The sequence below is a fragment of the Protomyctophum bolini genome (assembly GCF_963924005.1).
Source record: "Protomyctophum bolini genome assembly, chromosome: 11".
Classification (NCBI taxonomy): domain Eukaryota; kingdom Metazoa; phylum Chordata; class Actinopteri; order Myctophiformes; family Myctophidae; genus Protomyctophum; species Protomyctophum bolini.
In genome coordinates this window covers 1,515,428-1,537,550 of record NC_137872.1, presented here as the reverse complement: position 1 = coordinate 1,537,550, position 22,123 = coordinate 1,515,428, and the positions used below count along the sequence as shown (strand labels likewise).

The 22,123-nt window shown below is 43.7% G+C and overlaps 1 protein-coding gene across 1 annotated transcript; it reads right to left on the bottom strand.

The window, feature by feature from the left end:
• Positions 1 to 1,465: 1,465 nt before the first annotated feature.
• Positions 1,466 to 17,368, bottom strand: LOC308324396 (uncharacterized protein; the record flags this gene model as incomplete). The annotated part of the gene is made up of 10 exons (XM_080776440.1): positions 17,277 to 17,368; positions 15,175 to 15,310; positions 14,361 to 14,445; positions 10,343 to 10,436; positions 7,831 to 7,976; positions 7,433 to 7,697; positions 6,267 to 6,375; positions 5,759 to 5,828; positions 1,888 to 2,878; positions 1,466 to 1,791 (listed from the first exon to the last, which is right to left on the bottom strand). The coding sequence occupies exons 1-10, from the start codon at positions 17,359 to 17,361 to the stop codon at positions 1,466 to 1,468; spliced, it is 2,307 nt and encodes a 768-aa protein (XP_080632566.1). The 5' UTR covers positions 17,362 to 17,368.
• Positions 17,369 to 22,123: the final 4,755 nt, after the last annotated feature.

Genomic DNA, 22,123 nt, shown 5'->3' with positions numbered 1-22,123 from the left:
AGGAAGTGACTCATTTCTGACAGATGATTATTTTGAGACTTTGTGACAAGATGTCAAACACAACCTGTTCATGTTCACGTGTCAATTATTATTATTATTAACCTGTTCATTTGCTACTAGCGCTGTGCAGGTATAGATCACAGGACATGTCCCTAAAGAATATTTAATTTAAATATAATTAAAAAAACTCTCACGCTCACGCACGCACGCACAACCACAGTTTAACCAGTGAAGACACCAGGAAGTAACATCTAAGGTACATTTTTGGAATTGAGTTTAAAAGGTGACTTTTTATTGATTGATTATTGAATGAAATATTTTGTTTTCAACAGTGTCGCTGCGCACAGATTAAATACAGAAACCACCCTGACGGTTAGATTTCTCCCCCTTCCCATTCCAGGTGCATTATGGCCCCCTATTCTAACCCATTCTGAACGGGAACCCATTTTGGTATTAGCATCGTGTCATGCTTTAGCTATTGAAAAATAGCAGATCTACAAGCTCGTAGCGCGCCACTCGGTGGCGCGCTACGAGCTTGTAGGTCTGCTATTTTTGAAAAATCGAAGAACGACTGACATTTTTAGAATCTGATCTCAGGTCAGAATGGGTTAATCAGACCAGTGTGTGTCCCGTGGAAACCTTCGTATGAATCTGATCTCAGGTCAGAATGGGCTAAAGCCCCCTCAGGTATAAATACATATCTAAACTATTTTCACCAACGGTGGGCAGATCTCGTTGAGCTGATCATTTTTTTTAAAGTATAGCTCTCACATCATAAAAGTGTGGGCACCCTTATTGGACTATATACAGTATACTGGTTATACCATAGCAGCAAATACTGTATGTATGTGCTGTCCTGACTCCTGACTGAGATTTGGTAAAGATTTGGTAAAGAGCTGACGCAGACGGAGGTTGATGAAGAGTTTAATTATAAAAGATAGTATGTATACATTTAAAAATAAGAATACAGTTAATTCAAAAACAGTTCCAACCTAAGAAAGTGAAATGTCAATTATCAATTCAAGAACAGATATATTCTCTTAATTTACAGAATGTAGACAGACAGACAGACAGACAGACAGACAGACAGACAGAGAGATAATACCTATATGTATTTTCAGGTTAAAAATCACGTACAATCTAAATAATAAGCTTTAAGTCTAGGCTCAAAACGTTCCTCTACTCTCAAGCCTTCCAGTCCCCCTAAGTTTACTCTTGCACTTTATACATAGGATACGTTCTCCGTACTGCATGGCTTTTAACTGCTCTCTCTCTCTCTTTTTTCTTCTATTTTGTATTATTTATTTTATTGTTTCACTGATGTATTGTATTGCACTGTATTGTATTATTTTCTTTGACCTGTGAAGCACTTTGGTACGACGAGAGTCGTTTTTAAATGTGCTATAAAAAATAAAAAATTGATTTGATTTGATTTGAACGACGAGGCGGCTGCAGAGAGCGTGTCTCAGATGGACTTGTTCCTGTCCGTGTTGTGGAGGTCCCTGAGGGTCAGGTACCCCCCAGTGGTACCGGGGTGGTTCTCCAGCTCCACCGACACAGAGGAACCCCAAGTACCTGCAGCGTTACCGGGCACAGGGGGCCAGGCCACGTAGCCACCACCACCACCACCACCACCGACCTGCCCCGGCTGGGGGGGCACCGGAGAGGGAATGGGAGGAGGACGAGGAGGAGGAGGAGGAGGAGAGGAAAGGAGCGGCGAGCGGAGATGAAGAGGGAGAATGAGCGTCGTGCCGCCGCTGGGCTCCTCCTCCTCCTCCTCCTCCTCGTCGTCTGAAAACTCTACTCCGTCGTAGTCGTCGGCTTCTTCCTCCTCCTCCTCCTCCTCCTCCTCCTCCTCCTCCTCCTCGTCCTCCTGATCTTTCGTGCTGCCGAAGCCGGAGTCCGGGCTCTGGGGCGGCGCCAACGCCTTGGCCGCGCGTCGCAACAGCACCTCGTAGGGCGAGGAGGAGGAGGAGGAGGAGGAGAGGGCAGGAGGGGAGGGGCAACGGGTGAGGCTGAAGGTGTGAACTTCGAAGGCACTGTGAGGCGTGAGGAGGAAGTCATCCTGGTAGGTGAAGTAGACGGGGCAGGGGTCGGAGCTAGGGGCCGGGCAGGGACAGAGGTCGGAGCTAGGGGCCGGGCAGGGACAGAGGTCGGAGCTAGGGGCCGGGCAGGGACAGAGGTCGGAGCTAGGGGCCGGGCAGGGACAGAGGTCGGAGCTAGGGGCCGGGCAGGGACAGAGGTCGGAGCCAGGGGCCGGGCAGGGACAGAGGTCGGAGCTAGGGGCCGGGCAGGGACAGAGGTCGGAGCTAGGGGCCGGGCAGGGACAGAGGTCGGAGCTAGGGGCCGGGCAGGGACAGAGGTCGGCGCTAGGGGCCGGGCAGGGACAGAGGTCGGCGCCAGGGGCCGGGCAGGGACAGAGGTCGGAGCCAGGGGCCGGGCAGGGACAGAGGTCGGAGCTAGGGGCCGGGCAGGGACAGAGGTCGGAGCTAGGGGCCGGGCAGGGACAGAGGTCGGAGCTAGGGGCCGGGCAGGGACAGAGGTCGGAGCTAGGGGCCGGGCAGGGACAGAGGTCGGAGCTAGGGGCCGGGCAGGGACAGAGGTCGGAGCTAGGGGCCGGGCAGGGACAGAGGTCGGCGCCAGGAGAGGAGAAGTAGTCCTTGTTATGGAGCACCACGTTGGAGAAGCAGGAGGAGGAGGAGGGGCCACTGAGGGGCAGAGGGGGGAGCGTGGCTGTGAGGGAGGTGGGGGGGGAGAGGCACGGGGGGGAGGAGGAGACCAGGTGGTCAGACACCTCCATCACCACCGAGGACACGTGGTCGCAGGACGGGACCGTGGAGAAGTAGCACTCGGGCGCCGCCTGTGGATTCAGCCACTCCTGTAAAAGAGCGGTTACACATACATACAGTTATACCGTACAATTTACAATTTAGCCATTTAGCAGACGCTCTTAATCCAGAGCGATTTACATTAAGCAAGAACAAAAAAGCATGGGAATACATCACATAAAAACATTTATCATGAAACATGCGTAAGCTAAGAAAGTAACAGTGGAATATCTATATATAATGAAACTATACATGTAAACTATACATCTATACTATACTATGCTATACATATGTACTATGACGTGCTATGACTACATACAATGCACTTATGCTGTCTACATAACATGCTATAAGTCTGTTATCAAATGCTATCCAAGTCTACAGAAATGCTATCTAAGGGGGGTGGGGTAAGTGCTACGGGCCATAGTTTTCATTGAGTTTCCATGTCGTTTTCGTCAGTGAAAAAAGGTAGTCATGATGGCCCATGTTCTGGGCCATCATTTTGTGTCAAGTGCGACCTCTTGAAATCAATTAGAAAAACGTACAGTTAGAAGCAAACGACTGATTGGAAATGTACGCCAGATTGGCAGAATTGCTGCGTTCACACGGGCAGATGCGCGAGGTTTACCATTCATTCTCCAAAGCAAATCTGACGTTTGTATAGCTGCTGCAAAAAAAGACGCAAAGATACAAAGCTACAATAATGTCTGTAATTCACTTAATTTACAACAACATGTTGGAAAAGTTTGAGAGCAAGAGTGTCTGTTCCTGTTGTCTGTTTTGTTTGTCTGTTCACACATGTCATTGTTTAACTGTTTTTTAGTTTTTTCATGTTTATCACATTTATATGTATTTTTCTATTATGTATTGTATGTGGAACATTTACATTGCCTGTCATTTTTTTCATCTCATATAACTGAACTTACTCATTATCATTGTCGATGATATTCTGATGTTGTCATACAAAAAATGCCTAATAAAAACCAGTATTAAAAAAAAGATACAAAGCTACAAATAACTTGAACTGGTTTCAACTTCAGATACAAAGCGACAAAGTATATGCTGTGAATGCTTTGCATCTTTGCATTGAGCCCGTGTGAACGCAGCATCTGGGGGGGCCTGGGTATTAGAAGCAACAGTCAAACCACAGCAAGAGGCTATAGGCCTGTCGTATGCTACGATACGTGGATGGGGGACGTCGATGCTACGATACGATATACGGGTAAGAGGCTATAGGCCTGCTTACAGATGTTACTTCCTGGTGTCTTCACTGGTTAAACTGTGGTTGTGAGAGAGAGAGAGAGAGAGAGAGAGAGAGAGAGAGAGAGAGAGAGAGAGAGAGAACGAGAGAGTGAGGCCTCATTCACACCTAGACACCTGTCTTGTCCGTGGCTTGTGTCTCTAATGGCCGCCCCAATTTAAAAAAAAATATATATATATATATTATGTTTCTTTTCTTTCTTTTTTTTAAGTAAAGAGAGCCTATACTGTCAGCTGTCCAAATATTATTACATTAAATTTCAGAATGGTAGACCTGAGGCACATCTATGCACGAAATGTCTATGTTCACAGACTTCTGTGAACTGTTTGTTTGTTTGTACTGTTTCATTCATTGTTTAATGTACTGTCTATGCTGCAACCCAATTTGCCCTTCGGGGACACTAAATAAACTTGAACCTTGAACCTTGTGTGCGGCCTAGAGGGCATCTGAGCATTTGCAACAGCATACACCTTACGCCATGTGTCCTTTGGGAAACCGGGCCATTGTCCATATAGCAAAGTTAAGATTTTAGTTTTAGTCATTAGTCTCTTGAATAGTTGAATAGTCACTTAGTTTCAGTCACATTTTAGTCACCCGGAATGTTTTAGTGATCTATAGTTTAAGTCAACTAAATGTCATAAGATTTTAGTCGACTAAATCTACAGGTGATTTAGTCGACTAAAATGTGTCTTGGCGGGCCTTGATGCCGTCGTAAAACTCGTAATGACTGATTTCACACTTGCTGAAAAGAGCCGATCTACAAGCTCGTGCTGCGACGCGTTGTGAGCTTGTAGATCTGCTATTTTCAGCATGCAACCAATTGTAAATTGACTTATACTGGATCTCTTGTCCACTATAGTCCCTTCCTAAAAATGTTTTTATTTGTTGACTAAATCGACAGTATATTTAGTCATAGTTGTATAGTCATCATGGCTTAGTTTCCATTTAGTTTTCGACCAGCGGAAAAGGTAGTCGACGAACATCTTTCGTCATGGCATTCGTCGACGAAAACAACACACTGTCATGAACAGCTTGTGTTAAAATGACAGAAGCTTGACGTAGTTTGCTGTGGTCAAACTGAATCATACCTTTAAGGTTTCCTCCTAGTTTGCTGTGGTCAAACTGAATCATATACCCTAAAGGAGAATTCCATGCTAGAATGCTTTCTTATCTTTCTTACCTTTATTTGTAGTTGTTACGTCCCCACCAAAGAGGTCCAGGTGTTTTTTTGTGCAAAAACTCCTTATTGGCTATTTCCCCTACCATAAGCCCTCAATGAATTGCATTGCATTGAATGGGAATTGAATGGGGCTATGGGGTGTTATGCTAGTTCGCTTATTTCCATCGAAAGAAGTAGTAAAGTGTGCCGCTTGGGATATTATTTACATTATGAAGAGAGGATATATACAATGAAATTATCATTTTGAGCGATGGAAATAAGCTTATTAGCCCAACACCCCATAGCCCCATTCAATTCCCATTCAATTCAATGCAATTCATTTAGGGCTTATGGTAGGGGAAACAGCCAATAAGGAGCTTTTGCACAAAATAACACCTGGACCTCTTTGGTGGGGACGTAACAACTACAAAGAAAGGTAAGAAAGCCTTTTAGTATGGAATTCTCCTTTAAGGTTTCCTCGTAGTTTGCTGTGGTCAAACTGAATCATACCTTAAGGTTTCCGCGGTGGGCCGTGTGGAAGTACTTGGATGGATCTGGGACCGGTGTTCCTTTGCAAAGCCTGCAAGAAACGGAACGGATCAGAAACATATACTGGCTTACACGGTTGTTCAAACAAAGTGTCTGTGTTTTTTATACACACTCGCATACACATAGGAAAACATACGAAAATATACACATAGGAAAATATACACATAGGAAAATATACACATAGGAAAACATAGGAAAACATAGGAAAACATAGGAAAACATACACATAGGAAAACACACATAGGAAAACATAGGAAAACATACACATAGGAAAACATACACATAGGAAAACATACGCATACGAAAACATACGCATACGAAAACATACGCATACGAAAACATACGCATACGAAAACAAAAGCGTGCATAGATACTTGGAACGCATGGACAAACATGCACACGCACGCACACACACACACACACGCGCACGCACACACACGCACACACACACACACGCAGCTATACTGACCCTGGGTTTGAGCGAGCCTTGCACAGAACAATCAGGGTGACGGTGAGGACGGTGCAGAAGGAAAGCCCGGCTGGCAGTAACCAGGAAACCACGTCTCCAGCTGGAACTACTGCATTAAAAACAGATCACACCATAATAGATATGTAGAGATATAGATATCATATCATATCATATAGATATGTATGTATATGTCATATAGATATGTGTCCATTTGTACACTCTCTGAGTTACAGACTATTCATAGTCTGGATTTTCGGTGGTGAGCTGACCACCGCTCCGGTGGTGAGGTGACCACCGCTCCGGTGGTGAGGTGACCACCGCTCCGGTGGTGAGGTGACCACCACCGCTCCGGTGGTGAGGTGACCACCACCGCTCCGGTGGTGAGGTGACCACCGCTCCGGTGGTGAGGTGACCACCACCGCTCCGGTGGTGAGGTGACCACCGCTCCGGTGGTGAGGTGACCACCACCGCTCCGGTGGTGAGGTGACCACCACCGCTCCGGTGGTGAGGTGACCACCGCTCCGGTAGTGAGGTGACCACACCGCTCCGGTGGTGAGGTGACCACCACCGCTCCGGTGGTGAGGTGACCACCGCTCCGGTGGTGAGGTGACCACACCGCTCCGGTGGTGAGGTGACCACACCGCTCCGGTGGTGAGGTGACACCACCGCTCCGGTGGTGAGGTGACCACCACCGCTCCGGTGGTGAGGTGACCACCACCGCTCCGGTGGTGAGGTGACCACCACCGCTCCGGTGGTGAGGTGACCACCGCTCCGGTGGTGAGGTGACCACCGCTCCGGTGGTGAGGTGACCACCACCGCTCCGGTGGTGAGGTGACCACCGGAGCTGAAATAACGTTGAGTGGTGGTGAGTAAAAACAGAGAGAAGGGCTGGAGCGGTGGCGGTGGTTTGTGGCGGCTCAGTGACGTCATGTTGTAGTTCGGTGGTCACCTCAGTGACGTCATGTTGTAGTTCGGTGGTCACCTCAGTGACGTCATGTTGTAGTTCGGTGGTCACCTCACCACCGGAAATCCAGACTATATGTATGAGCCTTAAGGGTCCATTTGGTTCCTAATCCTATACAACTATCATTTAGCTGCGGGCCGGAACCCCCTGGAACTCCCTCAAGGACCCCCGTTCTTAGGAGGGGGTTAAATCACGTTCTTACTGTATTCGCCGTGTCCACCTCTGCTCCGCGCCGCGCCACGCCGTGGTCCCCGGGCTGGCGGCGTCTCCCAGGAGGCCGTGGGACTCCAGTCGCTCCAGTAGGAGTTCATGGCGGTTCCGACGGGCTCCGGCTTCACCCTCACCCTGGCCTGGTAGCGTCCTGCCCGCCGTCCTGCCTCCTCCTCCTCCTCATCGTCCGCCTCGTCCTCCTCGTCCGCCGCTGGTATCTTCAGCGCTCGCTCTGGCGTGGGCTGAGGCTGCACGTCCTGCCCAGCGTTGAGAGAATTAAGGTATTATGGTTAGTACAATGTCAGTACACACACACACACACACACACACACACACACACACACACACACACACACGCACAAGCACACACAGTCACACACACACACACACCTCCCATGCTTGGTGGTGATGTTTGATCTGGACTTCGAAGTGGAAGCGGTCGAAGAGCGCTGAGCGTGGAACTCCCGGATCCCAACCGACCACCGTCTCGTTCACACCACAGCTGACGGTGGGGGGACTGGGAGGATGCATCTTAACTGTGCACGCACGTACGCACACACACACACACGCACGCACGCACGCACACACACACACACACACACACACGCACGCACGCACACACACACACACACGCACACGCACGCACGCACGCACACACACACACGCACACGTCACACACACGCACACACACACGCACACGCACACGCACGCACGCACGCACACGCACGCACACGTCACACACATACATTTTAACCATGTATTTATGTCCACACAAAGGAGATGCATACAAGCTGGACACAAAAAACATTATATAGGTTACAGTAAAGGTTACATTTACAAAATCATGGCACGTGTTTTCATTCATGCTGTACAATATGTGGCATGTCGGCTCAGTTCTTCATCTATAGGGGGTTTAAAGTATATAGCAGCGTCTATCTATATTTATACCTATATCTATATCTATAGATATAAATGTGTTTTAAAGTAGCAGCATGAAGACAAATAGTCTGCACCTATATAGCCCAGCTCTGAGATGGTACATACATGTACGTACAGTATGTACAGTATAGAAGTGGTTGGTACGGTCATAAAGGCTTCCTCTAGGCTGCGGTCAAAGGTGCAGCCTGTCTCTAATATACGGACTCTTTCCTCATGGTTATCACAGAGTTGAAACATGGATGGAATGACAGGAACGTACATCCATGAGGATGAACGTACATCCATGAGGATGAACGTACATCCATGAGGATGAACGTACATCCATGAGGATGAACGTACATCCATGAGGATGAACGTACATCCATGAGGATGAACGTACATCCATGAGGATGAACGTACATCCATGAGGATGAATGTACATCCATGAGGATGAACGTACATCCATGAGGATGAACGTACATCCATGAGGATGAATGTACATCCATGAGGATGAATGTATACATCCATGAGGATGAACGTACATCCATGAGGATGAACGTACATCCATGAGGATGAATGTACATCCATGAGGATGAACGTACATCCATGAGGATGAATGTACATCCATGAGGATGAACGTACATCCATGAGGATGAATGTACATCCATGAGGATGAACGTACATCCATGAGGATGAACGTACATCCATGAGGATGAATGTACATCCATGAGGATGAACGTACATCCATGAGGATGAACGTACATCCATGAGGATGAACGTACATCCATGAGGATGAATGTACATCCATGAGGATGAATGTACATCCATGAGGATGAATGTACATCCATGAGGATGAATGTACATCCATGAGGATGAATGTACATCCATGAGGATGAATGTACATCCATGAGGATGAATGTACATCCATGAGGATGAATGTACATCCATGAGGATGAACGTACATCCATGAGGATGAATGTACATCCATGAGGATGTACGTACATCCATGAGGATGAATGTACATCCATGAGGATGAATGTACATCCATGAGGATGAACGTACATCCATGAGGATGAACGTACATCCATGAGGATGAATGTACATCCATGAGGATGAATGTATACATCCATGAGGATGAACGTACATCCATGAGGATGAATGTACATCCATGAGGATGAATGTATACATCCATGAGGATGAACGTACATCCATGAGGATGAATGTACATCCATGAGGATGAACGTACATCCATGAGGATGAACGTACATCCATGAGGATGAACGTACATCCATGAGGATGAACGTACATCCATGAGGATGAATGTACATCCATGAGGATGAATGTACATCCATGAGGATGAACGTACATCCATGAGGATGAACGTACATCCATGAGGATGAATGTACATCCATGAGGATGAACGTACATCCATGAGGATGAATGTACATCCATGAGGATGAACGTACATCCATGAGGATGAATGTACATCCATGAGGATGAATGTACATCCATGAGGATGAATGTACATCCATGAGGATGAACGTACATCCATGAGGATGAACGTACATCCATGAGGATGAACGTACATCCATGAGGATGAACGTACATCCATGAGGATGAATGTACATCCATGAGGATGAATGTACATCCATGAGGATGAACGTACATCCATGAGGATGAACGTACATCCATGAGGATGAATGTACATCCATGAGGATGAATGTACATCCATGAGGATGCATGATATTTGTGCTTTATTGCAACGAGTTCCACTATTCTATCATCTCTCACACACGCACGGACGCAATCAGAATGACCTTCTCTATACAATTACGACATTACATTACGATTACGATAGTGACAAAAATAGACAAAATCCCAAAGTATCTTAAAGTAAATGAAACAAAATTAAAGTACAGCATAATACTGATGATGAGGTACAGTAGGCTGTACAGTACAGTAGGCTGTACAGTAGGCTACTCACTGTGTTCTTGTGGCCTGTAGTGGGTCAGTTGGTCCACCGTTCGGTTGTCACACTGAACCTCGATGCTGGGCATGCTCTCATAGAAGGTGAAGGCCTGAGGAGACGAGAACACATTTAGACCTCATAGAAGGTGAAGGCCTGAGGAGACGAGAACACATTTAGACCTCATAGAAGGTGAAGGCCTGAGGAGACGAGAACACATTTAGACCTCATAGAAGGTGAAGGCCTGAGGAGACGAGAACACATTTAGACCTCATAGAAGGTGAAGGCCTGAGGAGACGAGAACACATTTAGACCTCATAGAAGGTGAAGGCCTGAGGAGACGAGAACACATTTAGGCATGCTCTCATAGAAGGTGAAGGCCTGAGGAGACGAGAACACATTTAGGCATGCTCTCATAGAAGGTGAAGGCCCGAGGAGACGAGAACACATTTAGACCGCAGACCATTTTAGATTTATTTAGAAAAGCTATCATAATACAACATTATAATCAGCGATTCAAGGATTACACAGTAAAGTCCAAAGACTTATTTCCACTGGGGTCCTCTCACACTGAACGGAACAATACTTTAAAATACATCACAAATACATAACAGTACATGTATATTACATATACACAACACAACAGGTACGTCCCTATCCATCCCTCTAAGATGACCCTTTATAGGGGAACCTTTTCCAGACAGTTTTCTGAAAAAACATTTTCACGTCAAGGACCCCCAAAAATATCTGTAATATGCCGCCGACCTCCATCTGTTCCAGGGTCCAACCGCAGAAGCAAAGATTTGAGTTAAAAACGGTTCGCTCTGAAAAAGAAAGTATATTCGAAGATTTGCTATTTGCACTATACATTTTCACGATTTTTCAAAAATAGCAGACCTACAAGCTCGTAGCGCTGCACTCGGTGCCGCGCTATGAGCTTGTAGATCTGCTGTTTTTCAATAGCTAAAGTATAACATAATGCATGAAAACAAAAACACCCTGTCAGGTGAAAAGGAGCGACTTGGACCCTCAGGCATGAAGGAAGCAATAAGCATGAGTTCAAGTTTGCCGGAGGGTGTGTAGAGCCCAGGATCACATTATTAGATCATTGACACAGGGGTGAAAAATGGGTTACAAAATCGTGGGATAAAAATAATATAAAAGAAAAAAATATATATATATCGTTTCTTAACAAACGTAGATTTGCGTAGACAAGGAGCATGTCCATATTTTACAGCCAATGACAATATTGGTCCAGACACACATTATGCATTGCACGTGACCTTTTACACAATAGTCTGTAGTTGCATAGTGACTTACTGTTAGGACCTTTTACACTAGTCTGTAGTTGCATAGTGACTTACTGTTAGGACCTTTTACAATAGTCTGTAGTTGCATAGTGACTTACTGTTAGGACCTTTTACACAATAGTCTGTAGTTGCATAGTGACTTACTGTTAGGACCTTTTACACTAGTCTGTAGTTGCATAGTGACTTACTGTTAGGACCTTTTACAATAGTCTGTAGTTGCATAGTGATTTACCGGTAGGACCTTTTACAATAGTCTGTAGTTGCATAGTGACTTACTGTTAGGACCTTTTACACTAGTCTGTAGTTGCATAGTGACTTACTGTTAGGACCTTTTACACTAGTCTGTAGTTGCATAGTGACTTACTGTTAGGACCTTTTACAATAGTCTGTAGTTGCATAGTGACTTACCGGTAGGACCTTTTACAATAGTCTGTAGTTGCATAGTGACTTACCGTTAGGACCTTTTACAATAGTCTGTAGTTGCATAGTGACTTACCGGTAGGACCTTTTACAATAGTCTGTAGTTGCATAGTGACTTACTGTTAGGACCTTTTACACTAGTCTGTAGTTGCATAGTGACTTACTGTTAGGACCTTTTACACTAGTCTGTAGTTGCATAGTGACTTACTGTTAGGACCTTTTAAAATAGTCTGTAGTTGCATAGTGACTTACTGTTAGGACCTTTTAAAATAGTCTGTAGTTACATAGTGACTTACTGTTAGGACCTTTTAAAATAGTCTGTAGTTACATAGTGACTTACTGTTAGGACCTTTTACAATAGTCTGTAGTTACATAGTGACTTACTGTTAGGACCTTTTACAATAGTCTGTAGTTGCATAGTGACTTACTGTTAGGACCTTTTACAATAGTCTGTAGTTGCATAGTGACTTACTGTTAGGACCTTTTACAATAGTCTGTAGTTGCATAGTGACTTACTGTTAGGACCTTTTACAATAGTCTGTAGTTGCATAGTGACTTACTGTTAGGACCTTTTAAAATAGTCTGTAGTTGCATAGTGACTTACTGTTAGGACCTTTTACAATAGTCTGTAGTTGCATAGTTACTTACTGTTAGGACCTTTTAAAATAGTCTGTAGTTGCATAGTGATTTACTGTTAGGACCTTTTACAATAGTCTGTAGTTACATAGTGACTTACTGTTAGGACCTTTTACAATAGTCTGTAGTTGCATAGTGACTTACTGTTAGGACCTTTTACAATAGTCTGTAGTTGCATAGTGACTTACTGTTAGGACCTTTTACAATAGTCTGTAGTTGCATAGTGACTTACTGTTAGGACCTTTTACAATAGTCTGTAGTTGCATAGTGACTTACTGTTAGGACCTTTTAAAATAGTCTGTAGTTGCATAGTGACTTACTGTTAGGACCTTTTACAATAGTCTGTAGTTGCATAGTTACTTACTGTTAGGACCTTTTAAAATAGTCTGTAGTTGCATAGTGATTTACTGTTAGGACCTTTTACAATAGTCTGTAGTTGCATAGTGACTTACTGTTAGGACCTTTTAAAATAGTCTGTAGTTGCATAGTGACTTACTGTTAGGACCTTTTAAAATAGTCTGTAGTTGCATAGTGACTTACTGTTAGGACCTTTTAAAATAGTCTGTAGTTGCATAGTGACTTACTGTTAGGACCTTTTAAAATAGTCTGTAGTTGCATAGTGACTTACTGTTAGGACCTTTTACAATAGTCTGTAGTTGCATAGTGACTTACTGTTAGGACCTTTTACAATAGTCTGTAGTTACATAGTGATTTACTGTTAGCACCTTTTAAAATAGTCTGTAGTTGCATAGTGATTTACTGTTAGGACCTTTTACAATAGTCTGTAGTTGCATAGTGACTTACTGTTAGGACCTTTTAAAATAGTCTGTAGTTGCATAGTGATTTACTGTTAGGACCTTTTACAATAGTCTGTAGTTACATAGTGACTTACTGTTAGGACCTTTTAAAATAGTCTGTAGTTGCATAGTGACTTACTGTTAGGACCTTTTACAATAGTCTGTAGTTGCATAGTGACTTACTGTTAGGACCTTTTACACTAGTCTGTAGTTGCATAGTGACTTACTGTTAGGACCTTTTACACTAGTCTGTAGTTGCATAGTGACTTACTGTTAGGACCTTTTACACTAGTCTGTAGTTGCATAGTGACATTCTGTTAGGACCTTTTACACAATAGTCTGTAGTTGCATAGTGACTTACGGGACCTTTTACAATAGTCTGTAGTTGCATAGTGATTTACTGTTAGGACCTTTTACACAATAGTCTGTAGTTGCATAGTGACTTACGGGACCTTTTACAATAGTCTGTAGTTGCATAGTGACTTACTGTTAGGACCTTTTACACAATAGTCTGTAGTTGCATAGTGATTTACGGGACCTTTTACACTAGTCTGTAGTTGCATAGTGACTTACGGGACCTTTTACACTAGTCTGTAGTTGCATAGTGACTTACGGGACCTTTTACAATAGTCTGTAGTTACATAGTGACTTACTGTTAGGACCTTTTACAATAGTCTGTAGTTGCATAGTGACTTACTGTTAGGACCGTTTACAATAGTCTGTAGTTGCATAGTGACTTACTGTTAGGACCGTTTACAATAGTCTGTAGTTGCATAGTGACTTACCGGTAGGACCTTTTACAATAGTCTGTAGTTGCATAGTGACTTACCGGTAGGACCTTTTACAATAGTCTGTAGTTGCATAGTGACTTACCGGTATGCGTGACTTCTTTTCAAAGACAAAACTGCAGCTTCGAACTGAGTCTCCAACACTGGCCTGTTTTAGCTTACAGTTTCTCCTAGAGAACGAATAAATGAATGAATGAATGAATGAATGCAAATCAATGCAAACAGCTGAGTTCTGACCACATTACTGGGAAGCTACAGTAATTTATACTTTGTCACATAACGGTGTTGCTTTTATTGTTGTTATTTTGTGTGCGCGTGTGTGTGTGTGTGTGTGTGTGTGTGTGTGTGTGTGTGTGTGTGTGTGTGTGTGTGTGTGTGTGTGTGTGTATATAGCCTATGATATATTATTACCTACAATATATTTCCATATTCCGTAACAGTCCTCAATTTCATAGTCAATAAAGACCGCCATCACCAATACAAAATCAGAACTGCAGCTGTTTGGTCTGGTGGCCATAAGGACTCTGTTGTTGTTACCATTCTACAGTAAGTGCCCTTATTTTATTATACTGTATTTATATATGTATGTATTGTATGTTTTTCTTTGTTTTTCATTTTAAGTAATTGTATTGTCTGTATTATGTATTGTTTTGTTGTATTGTCCGTTTGTCAAAAAAAGAAAGAAAAATGCAATAAATATATTGTTAAAAATAAAACAAAATACAAAATCAGAAGACAAAATAAAAAAAACTAAAACTAAATATTGGAGTCATTAGTCATGTAATTCACATTTTGGCTGTTTAGAATACTTTGTTTATTATAACAAATAGATGAACAACAATTTTCCAACTATTATGTGCAGTAATGAAGGGGCAGCATGACAGCTACAGGGTCCTTACGTGACGTGGCGCTCAGAGTCCGTAACGTGCTGGTAGTACTGCTTGGTTCCGAGGAGCCAACAGTCTCCTGGGTCGGCCTCAGAGACGCTCCACCCACAGCTGACGTTGTTCACGAAGTCGTTCACACACGACAGTCCTTCAAGAGCACAGACAGCAGCAGAGAGAGAGACAGAGAGAGAGAGAGAGAGAGAGACAGAGACAGAGACAGAGACAGAGAGAGAGACAGAGAGAGAGAGAGAGAGAGAGAGAGAGAGAGAGACAGAGAGAGACAGACAGAGACAGAGAGAGACAGAGACAGAGACAGAGAGAGAGAGAGAGAGAGAGAGAGAGAGAGAGACAGAGAGAGAGAGAGAGAGAGAGAGACAGAGAGACAGAGAGACAGAGAGACAGAGAGAGAGACAGAGAGAGAGAGACAGAGACAGAGACAGAGAGAGAGAGACAGAGAGAGAGAGAGAGAGACAGAGAGAGACAGACAGAGACAGAGAGAGACAGAGACAGAGACAGAGAGAGAGAGACAGAGAGAGAGAGAGAGAGAGAGAGAGAGAGAGAGAGAGAAAGAGACAGAGAGACAGAGAGACAGAGACAGAGACAGAGACAGAGACAGAGACAGAGACAGAGAACGGAGCTGAATATAGAACAAATTATTCAGACATCCAATCGTCGACTATAAAAAACCAATATAAAACAACGTCCGTGGACTAGTACCTGGGAGGGTGTTGTTGTGAGAGTGGACTGAGTTTGGACTAGTACCTGGGAGGGTGTTGTTGTGAGAGTGGGCTGAGTTTGGACTAGTACCTGGGAGGGTGTTGTTGTGAGAGTGGACTGAGTCTGGACTAGTACCTGGGAGGGTGTTGTTGTGAGAGTGGGCTGAGTTTGGACTAGTACCTGGGAGGGTGTTGTTGTGAGAGTGGGCTGAGTTTGGACTAGTACCTGGGAGGGTGTTGTTGTGAGAGTGGGCTGAGTTTGGACTATAGTACCTGGGAGGGTGTTGTTGTGAGAGTGGACTGAGTTTGGACTAGTACCTGGGAGGGTGTTGTTGTGAGAGTGGACTGAGTTTGGACTAGTACCTGGGAGGGTGTTGTTGTGAGAGTGGACTGAGTCTGGACTAGTACCTGGGAGGGTGTTGTTGTGAGAGTGGACTGAGTTTGGACTAGTACCTGGGAGGGTGTTGTTGTGAGAGTGGGCTGAGTTTGGACTAGTACCTGGGAGGGTGTTGTTGTGAGAGTGGGCTGAGTTTGGACTAGTACCTGGGAGGGTGTTGTTGTGAGAGTGGACTGAGTTTGGACTAGTACCTGGGAGGGTGTTGTTGTGAGAGTGGGCTGAGTTTGGACTAGTACCTGGGAGGGTGTTGTTGTGAGAGTGGGCTGAGTTTGGACTAGTACCTGGGAGGGTGTTGTTGTGAGAGTGGACTGAGTTTGGACTAGTACCTGGGAGGGTGTTGTTGTGAGAGTGGACTGAGTCTGGACTAGTACCTGGGAGGGTGTTGTTGTGAGAGTGGACTGAGTCTGGACTAGTACCTGGGAGGGTGTTGTTGTGAGAGTGGACTGAGTTTGGACTAGTACCTGGGAGGGTGTTGTTGTGAGAGTGGGCTGAGTTTGGACTAGTACCTGGGAGGGTGTTGTTGTGAGAGTGGACTGAGTTTGGACTAGTACCTGGGAGGGTGTTGTTGTGAGAGTGGACTGAGTCTGGACTAGTACCTGGGAGGGTGTTGTTGTGAGAGTGGACTGAGTCTGGACTAGTACCTGGGAGGGTGTTGTTGTGAGAGTGGACTGAGTTTGGACTAGTACCTGGGAGGGTGTTGTTGTGAGAGTGGGCTGAGTTTGGACTAGTACCTGGGAGGGTGTTGTTGTGAGAGTGGGCTGAGTTTGGACTAGTACCTGGGAGGGTGTTGTTGTGAGAGTGGGCTGAGTTTGGACTAGTACCTGGGAGGGTGTTGTTGTGAGAGTGGACTGAGTGTGGACTAGTACCTGGGAGGGTGTTGTTGTGAGAGTGGACTGAGTTTGGACTAGTACCTGGGAGGGTGTTGTTGTGAGAGTGGGCTGAGTTTGGACTAGTACCTGGGAGGGTGTTGTTGTGAGAGTGGGCTGAGTCTGGACTAGTACCTGGGAGGGTGTTGTTGTGAGAGTGGACTGAGTCTGCCGAGAACAGAAACGCCAGGAAATGCAACGACCACCACAGGAACTCCATGGCAACGGCTTCCTATGTGCCTAGGAGGAACTATAACGAAAAGGACGCAACGGAACGGACTTTAATAGGGACTTAAATATGAAATGAGCAAAACAGGTAAATATTTTCCAAGGACACTGGTACAGTACACTGGTACAGGTCAATGGTACAGTACAGGTCACTTTACAGTGACTATAACACTAAATGAAAACTATTAAAAAAAACCGAATCCAAATCTGCTGTCAAAATCATTCAACACTGGGATGTCATGCAACTATAGCAGTAAAAAAGGTTTCCTGGAAATATATATATCCGCTGAGTGCTTACGGTAAATGCAGTGCATATACACATACTGTACATGTATACAGTACATTTTACTGTCTAGCACACACGTGTGCACGCACACACACACACACACACACCACCCACACCCGCACACGCACACGCACGCACACACCACCCACACCCACACACACACCACCCACCACACCCGGGACACACTGTCATTTCAAGGGGGTGAATAAACTGAGGAGATGAGAACAGAAAGATACATGTTGGGAAAAAATTAAACAATTAGTTTCCTCTAAAAGAAAACACTGTAAAGTAATTTAGCAGATTAAGCATTACTACTACAATCAAGGCTTTCTTTTTTACCTCTCGACCTTAACCCATTCTGACCCGAGATCAGATTCATACGAGGTTTCCACTGTGGACACACACTGGTCTGATTAACCCATTCTGACCTGAGATCAGATTCTAAAAATGTCAGTCGTTCTTCGATTTTTCAAAAATAGCAGATCTGCTATTTTTAAATAGCTAAAGCATGACATGATGCCAACATTCCCGATTCCCGTTCAAAATGGATTAATGCCCAAATTGTCCAAATTGTTTTGTTTCCCTAGATTTTTTTTAATCGTGTGATGTTCCTTCTTTTCATGCATTTGCCTATTGTAGCACTTTCTGTTGAATGTAAAGTGCATTATAAATAAAATCCTATTATTATTATTATTATTACTTAAAAACAGCAGATAGAAAAACTCAAACAAAAGCTTGATGCTGGCATGAAGAGCCCAAATACTCAACTCTCACACGATTGTCTTCACCGCTTGTTGTTCCTATAATAAGCTGCGTGTCGTTATAATAGGTCATGTATGTCGTTATAATAGGTCATGTATGTCGTTATAATAGGTCATGTATGTCGTTATAATAGGTCATGTATGTCGTATCTTCTTATAATACGCTGCGTGACAGCTCTCCAAAGCCAAGCGTCGACGTAGCCGCGTTAACAGTTTAATTAACTGTTTAATTAACAGGAGGAGGCAAGTGAATATAGAACATTACATGAACAATCTGCTCTCAGTGGGTTCCACACATAGATATTAATATAGAACATTACATGAACAATCTGCTCTCAGTGGGTTCCACACATAGATATTAATATAGAACATTACATGAACAATCTGCTCTCAGTGGGTTCCACACATAGATATTAATATAGAACATTACATGAACAATCTGCTCTCACTGCGTTCCACACATAGATATTAATATAGAACATTACATGAACAATCTGCTCTCACTGCGTTCCACACATAGATATTAATATAGAACATTACATGAACAATCTGCTCTCACTGCGTTCCACACATAGATATTAATATAGAACATTACATGAACAATCTGCTCTCACTGCGTTCCACACATAGATATTAATATAGAACATTACATGAACAGGTGTCCCTGACCCTGAAACAGTTTTTTAGGATTTAGAAGACTTCTTTTTTTTAAAACTTTTTTTATTCGTCTCAGTCCTAAATGTTTAACAGTATATAGCCCAGTGAAATGCATCAAGGACACAAAATCTAACAAACAAGAACAATAAATACTAATAATAAATAAATATAATAAGTACCCTACCCCGTTGGATTTGTTCTGTCCACGTATAAGACTCCAGTCAGCGCGCGTCTCCTACAGCAGGTGTCCTCCTGAGTCATTACTGTACTGTTTTCTTCCCTTCTGGTTCTTCTGCTCTGATTTCCTGTTCAATGAACTGTATGAGTGTTCTTCTAACCCCCCCCCCCCCCCACCCCCCCCCTAAGCCCCACCCCCCCCCCCCCCTAGCTCCTACCACCCCCCCCCTTCCTCTGTCAGTATGTTTCACTCTTATGCGCTCTAAGACCCGCATTAATTTCTACTTGCAAAAAATAGATTTCAACCTTACTACTACTTTGTACTACTAGGACTGAGACTAAAAAAATATGTTAAAAAAAAAGTTTGATGAAAGATTTATAATAATTATATAATAATTATATTATAATATAATAAATTAATAATTTACATTTGGGGGATATCTTTCACAATAATGAATAAAACATGTTCTAGACATTCTAATGATCACAAAAAAACCATATATTACAATTATTTTACCTACTTTTATTAGGGTAAAGGTCAAAAGTCTTAGGTTAAAAAAAATTCAAAAGAGTCCAGACATTTTCAATTTGTGTGAATTTCAGCCTCTGTGGGGGGTATTTATATGCAAATATCATGACCAATGGCATTGAAATGGCATTGCAATGAACATCACTGATGACGTTTAGGTGAAAAAAGAACAGATTTTTTTTTTTTAGTAATTAATTAAAATAGAATTGTTGCTAAAAAGCAACGCTGGGTCTTAGAGGGTTATGCGCTCTGCTTTTTTTAATGAGCAAATGGTAGTGAATATAATATCACCACACGATTATGATTATATCACCACATGATTATATCACCACATGATTATAGAGATACATAGGTACATATAGAATTTGATCTATTGAAGATTCTGACCTTCAAATGTACATCATTTTTGTTTTGATTGTATCGCTGTATTGCTGTATTGTTCTTTCTGCTTTGGGCAATGTAAACGTATGTTTTCTCATGTCAATAAAGCCCTTTGAATTGAACTGAATTGATTATATCACCACAGGATTATTATATCTCCACATGATTATTAAATCACCACATGCCAACTTCGGAAACAACTGTATATAACACTGTAAATCCCTGGAACATGTGACACGTTTAAACCTAAACACCATGTGTGTAATAATAAAATGCCGAATGTTTATTAATATTCATACAATCAGTAGAACACGAGTTCACTCAAACACCTCACGAGAACACCTAGTGTTTGAATTCTAAACACCTATATATAATATGACTGACTTTGATTGTAAAAACTAAACACGTTCAAACACGTGTTTAAAAGTGTTACAGGGATTAAACATGTCCTTCTGTTTATAATCTAAACACTGTGACACGTTTAAAAAGTGTTATACAAATGATGTGTTTAAAACTGTTTAAAACCTAAACGCTTGGGTTTAGTGTGATATTCCACTGTTACTTTCTTAGCTTACGCATGTTTCATGATAAATGTTTTTATGTGATGTACCGTATTTCCATGCTTTTTTGTTTGTTCTTGCTTAATGTAAGTCGCTCTGGATTAAGAGCGTCTGATAAATGCCTAAATTGTAAATTGTAACAACAACAGACGAGGAGGGGGGGGGGGGGGGGGGGGGTGGGGGAAGGGCGCCGATAGAGAGCGGAGGTGAGGAAGAGAGAGAGAGAGAAAAAAGGAGGTGTAGTTGACACAGTTCTGCGGTGCCCGAACGCTCACAGTCTGTTCCTGAACGACAAGAAGAAACAGACCACAGTGATGACGCAGGCGGGGGGGGGGGGGGGGGGGGGGGGGGGGAGATGTGAACAACAAAAGATCAGTGTTGTTTTTGACAGAAAACATTTAGTCATATAGTCTCTTGAATGGTTTTAGTTCGGTTTTAAACCCATTCTGACCTGAGATCAGATTCATACGAGGTTTCCACTGGACACACACTAGGTCTGATTATAACCATTCTGACCTGAGATCAAATGTCAGTCGTTCTTCGATTTTTACAAAAATAGCAGACCTACAAGCTCATAGCGCGCCACTCGGTGGCGCGCTATGAGCTTGTAGGTCTGGGGTCCGAAATCGGAAAGCGAGAAATCGGAAAGCGAGAAGCGAGAAATCGGAAAGCGATTTCTTAAAAACAACCCGAGCACAACCAAACCTAAAACGATCCCTTCTCCACTAGTCCTTCCCTAACATGTAGTCGAGTTGATGAAATTATCAGTATATTTATTTTTTTAATATTTTTTTTATCCCACGATTTTGTAACCCATTTTTCACCCCTGTGTCAATCATCTAATGTGATCCTGGGCTCTACACACCCTCCACCAACATAGTCCCCATATATTGGGGACAAGGGGAGACCAACCTAGTCCCCATATATGGGGGACAAGGGGAGACCAACTATAGTCCCCCATATATGGGGGACAAGGGGAGACCAACTATAGTCCCCCATATATGGGGGACAAGGGGAGACCAACCTAGTCCCCATATATGGGGGACAAGGGGAGACCAACTATAGTCCCCATATATGGGGGACAAGGGGAGACCAACTATAGTCCCCCATATATGGGGGACAAGGGGAGAGCAACGGACTTGAACTCATGCTTCCTTCATGCCTGAGTGTCCAAGTTGCTCCTTTACACCTGACAGGGGGGAGTTTCACTGGTTGGACGTATAGCGCGTGGAAGGAACACGTTATTCCAAACAGTTCCTTTCCCCTCCATCAGTATATTTAGTCATAGTTTTAGTCATCATGGCCTAGTTTTTCGACAGTATTTTTCATCACAGTTTCAGTCGACAAAATAAACACTGGCTGGTCTGGTCACATCATTTGCATATACATCCTGCATCCTTGTG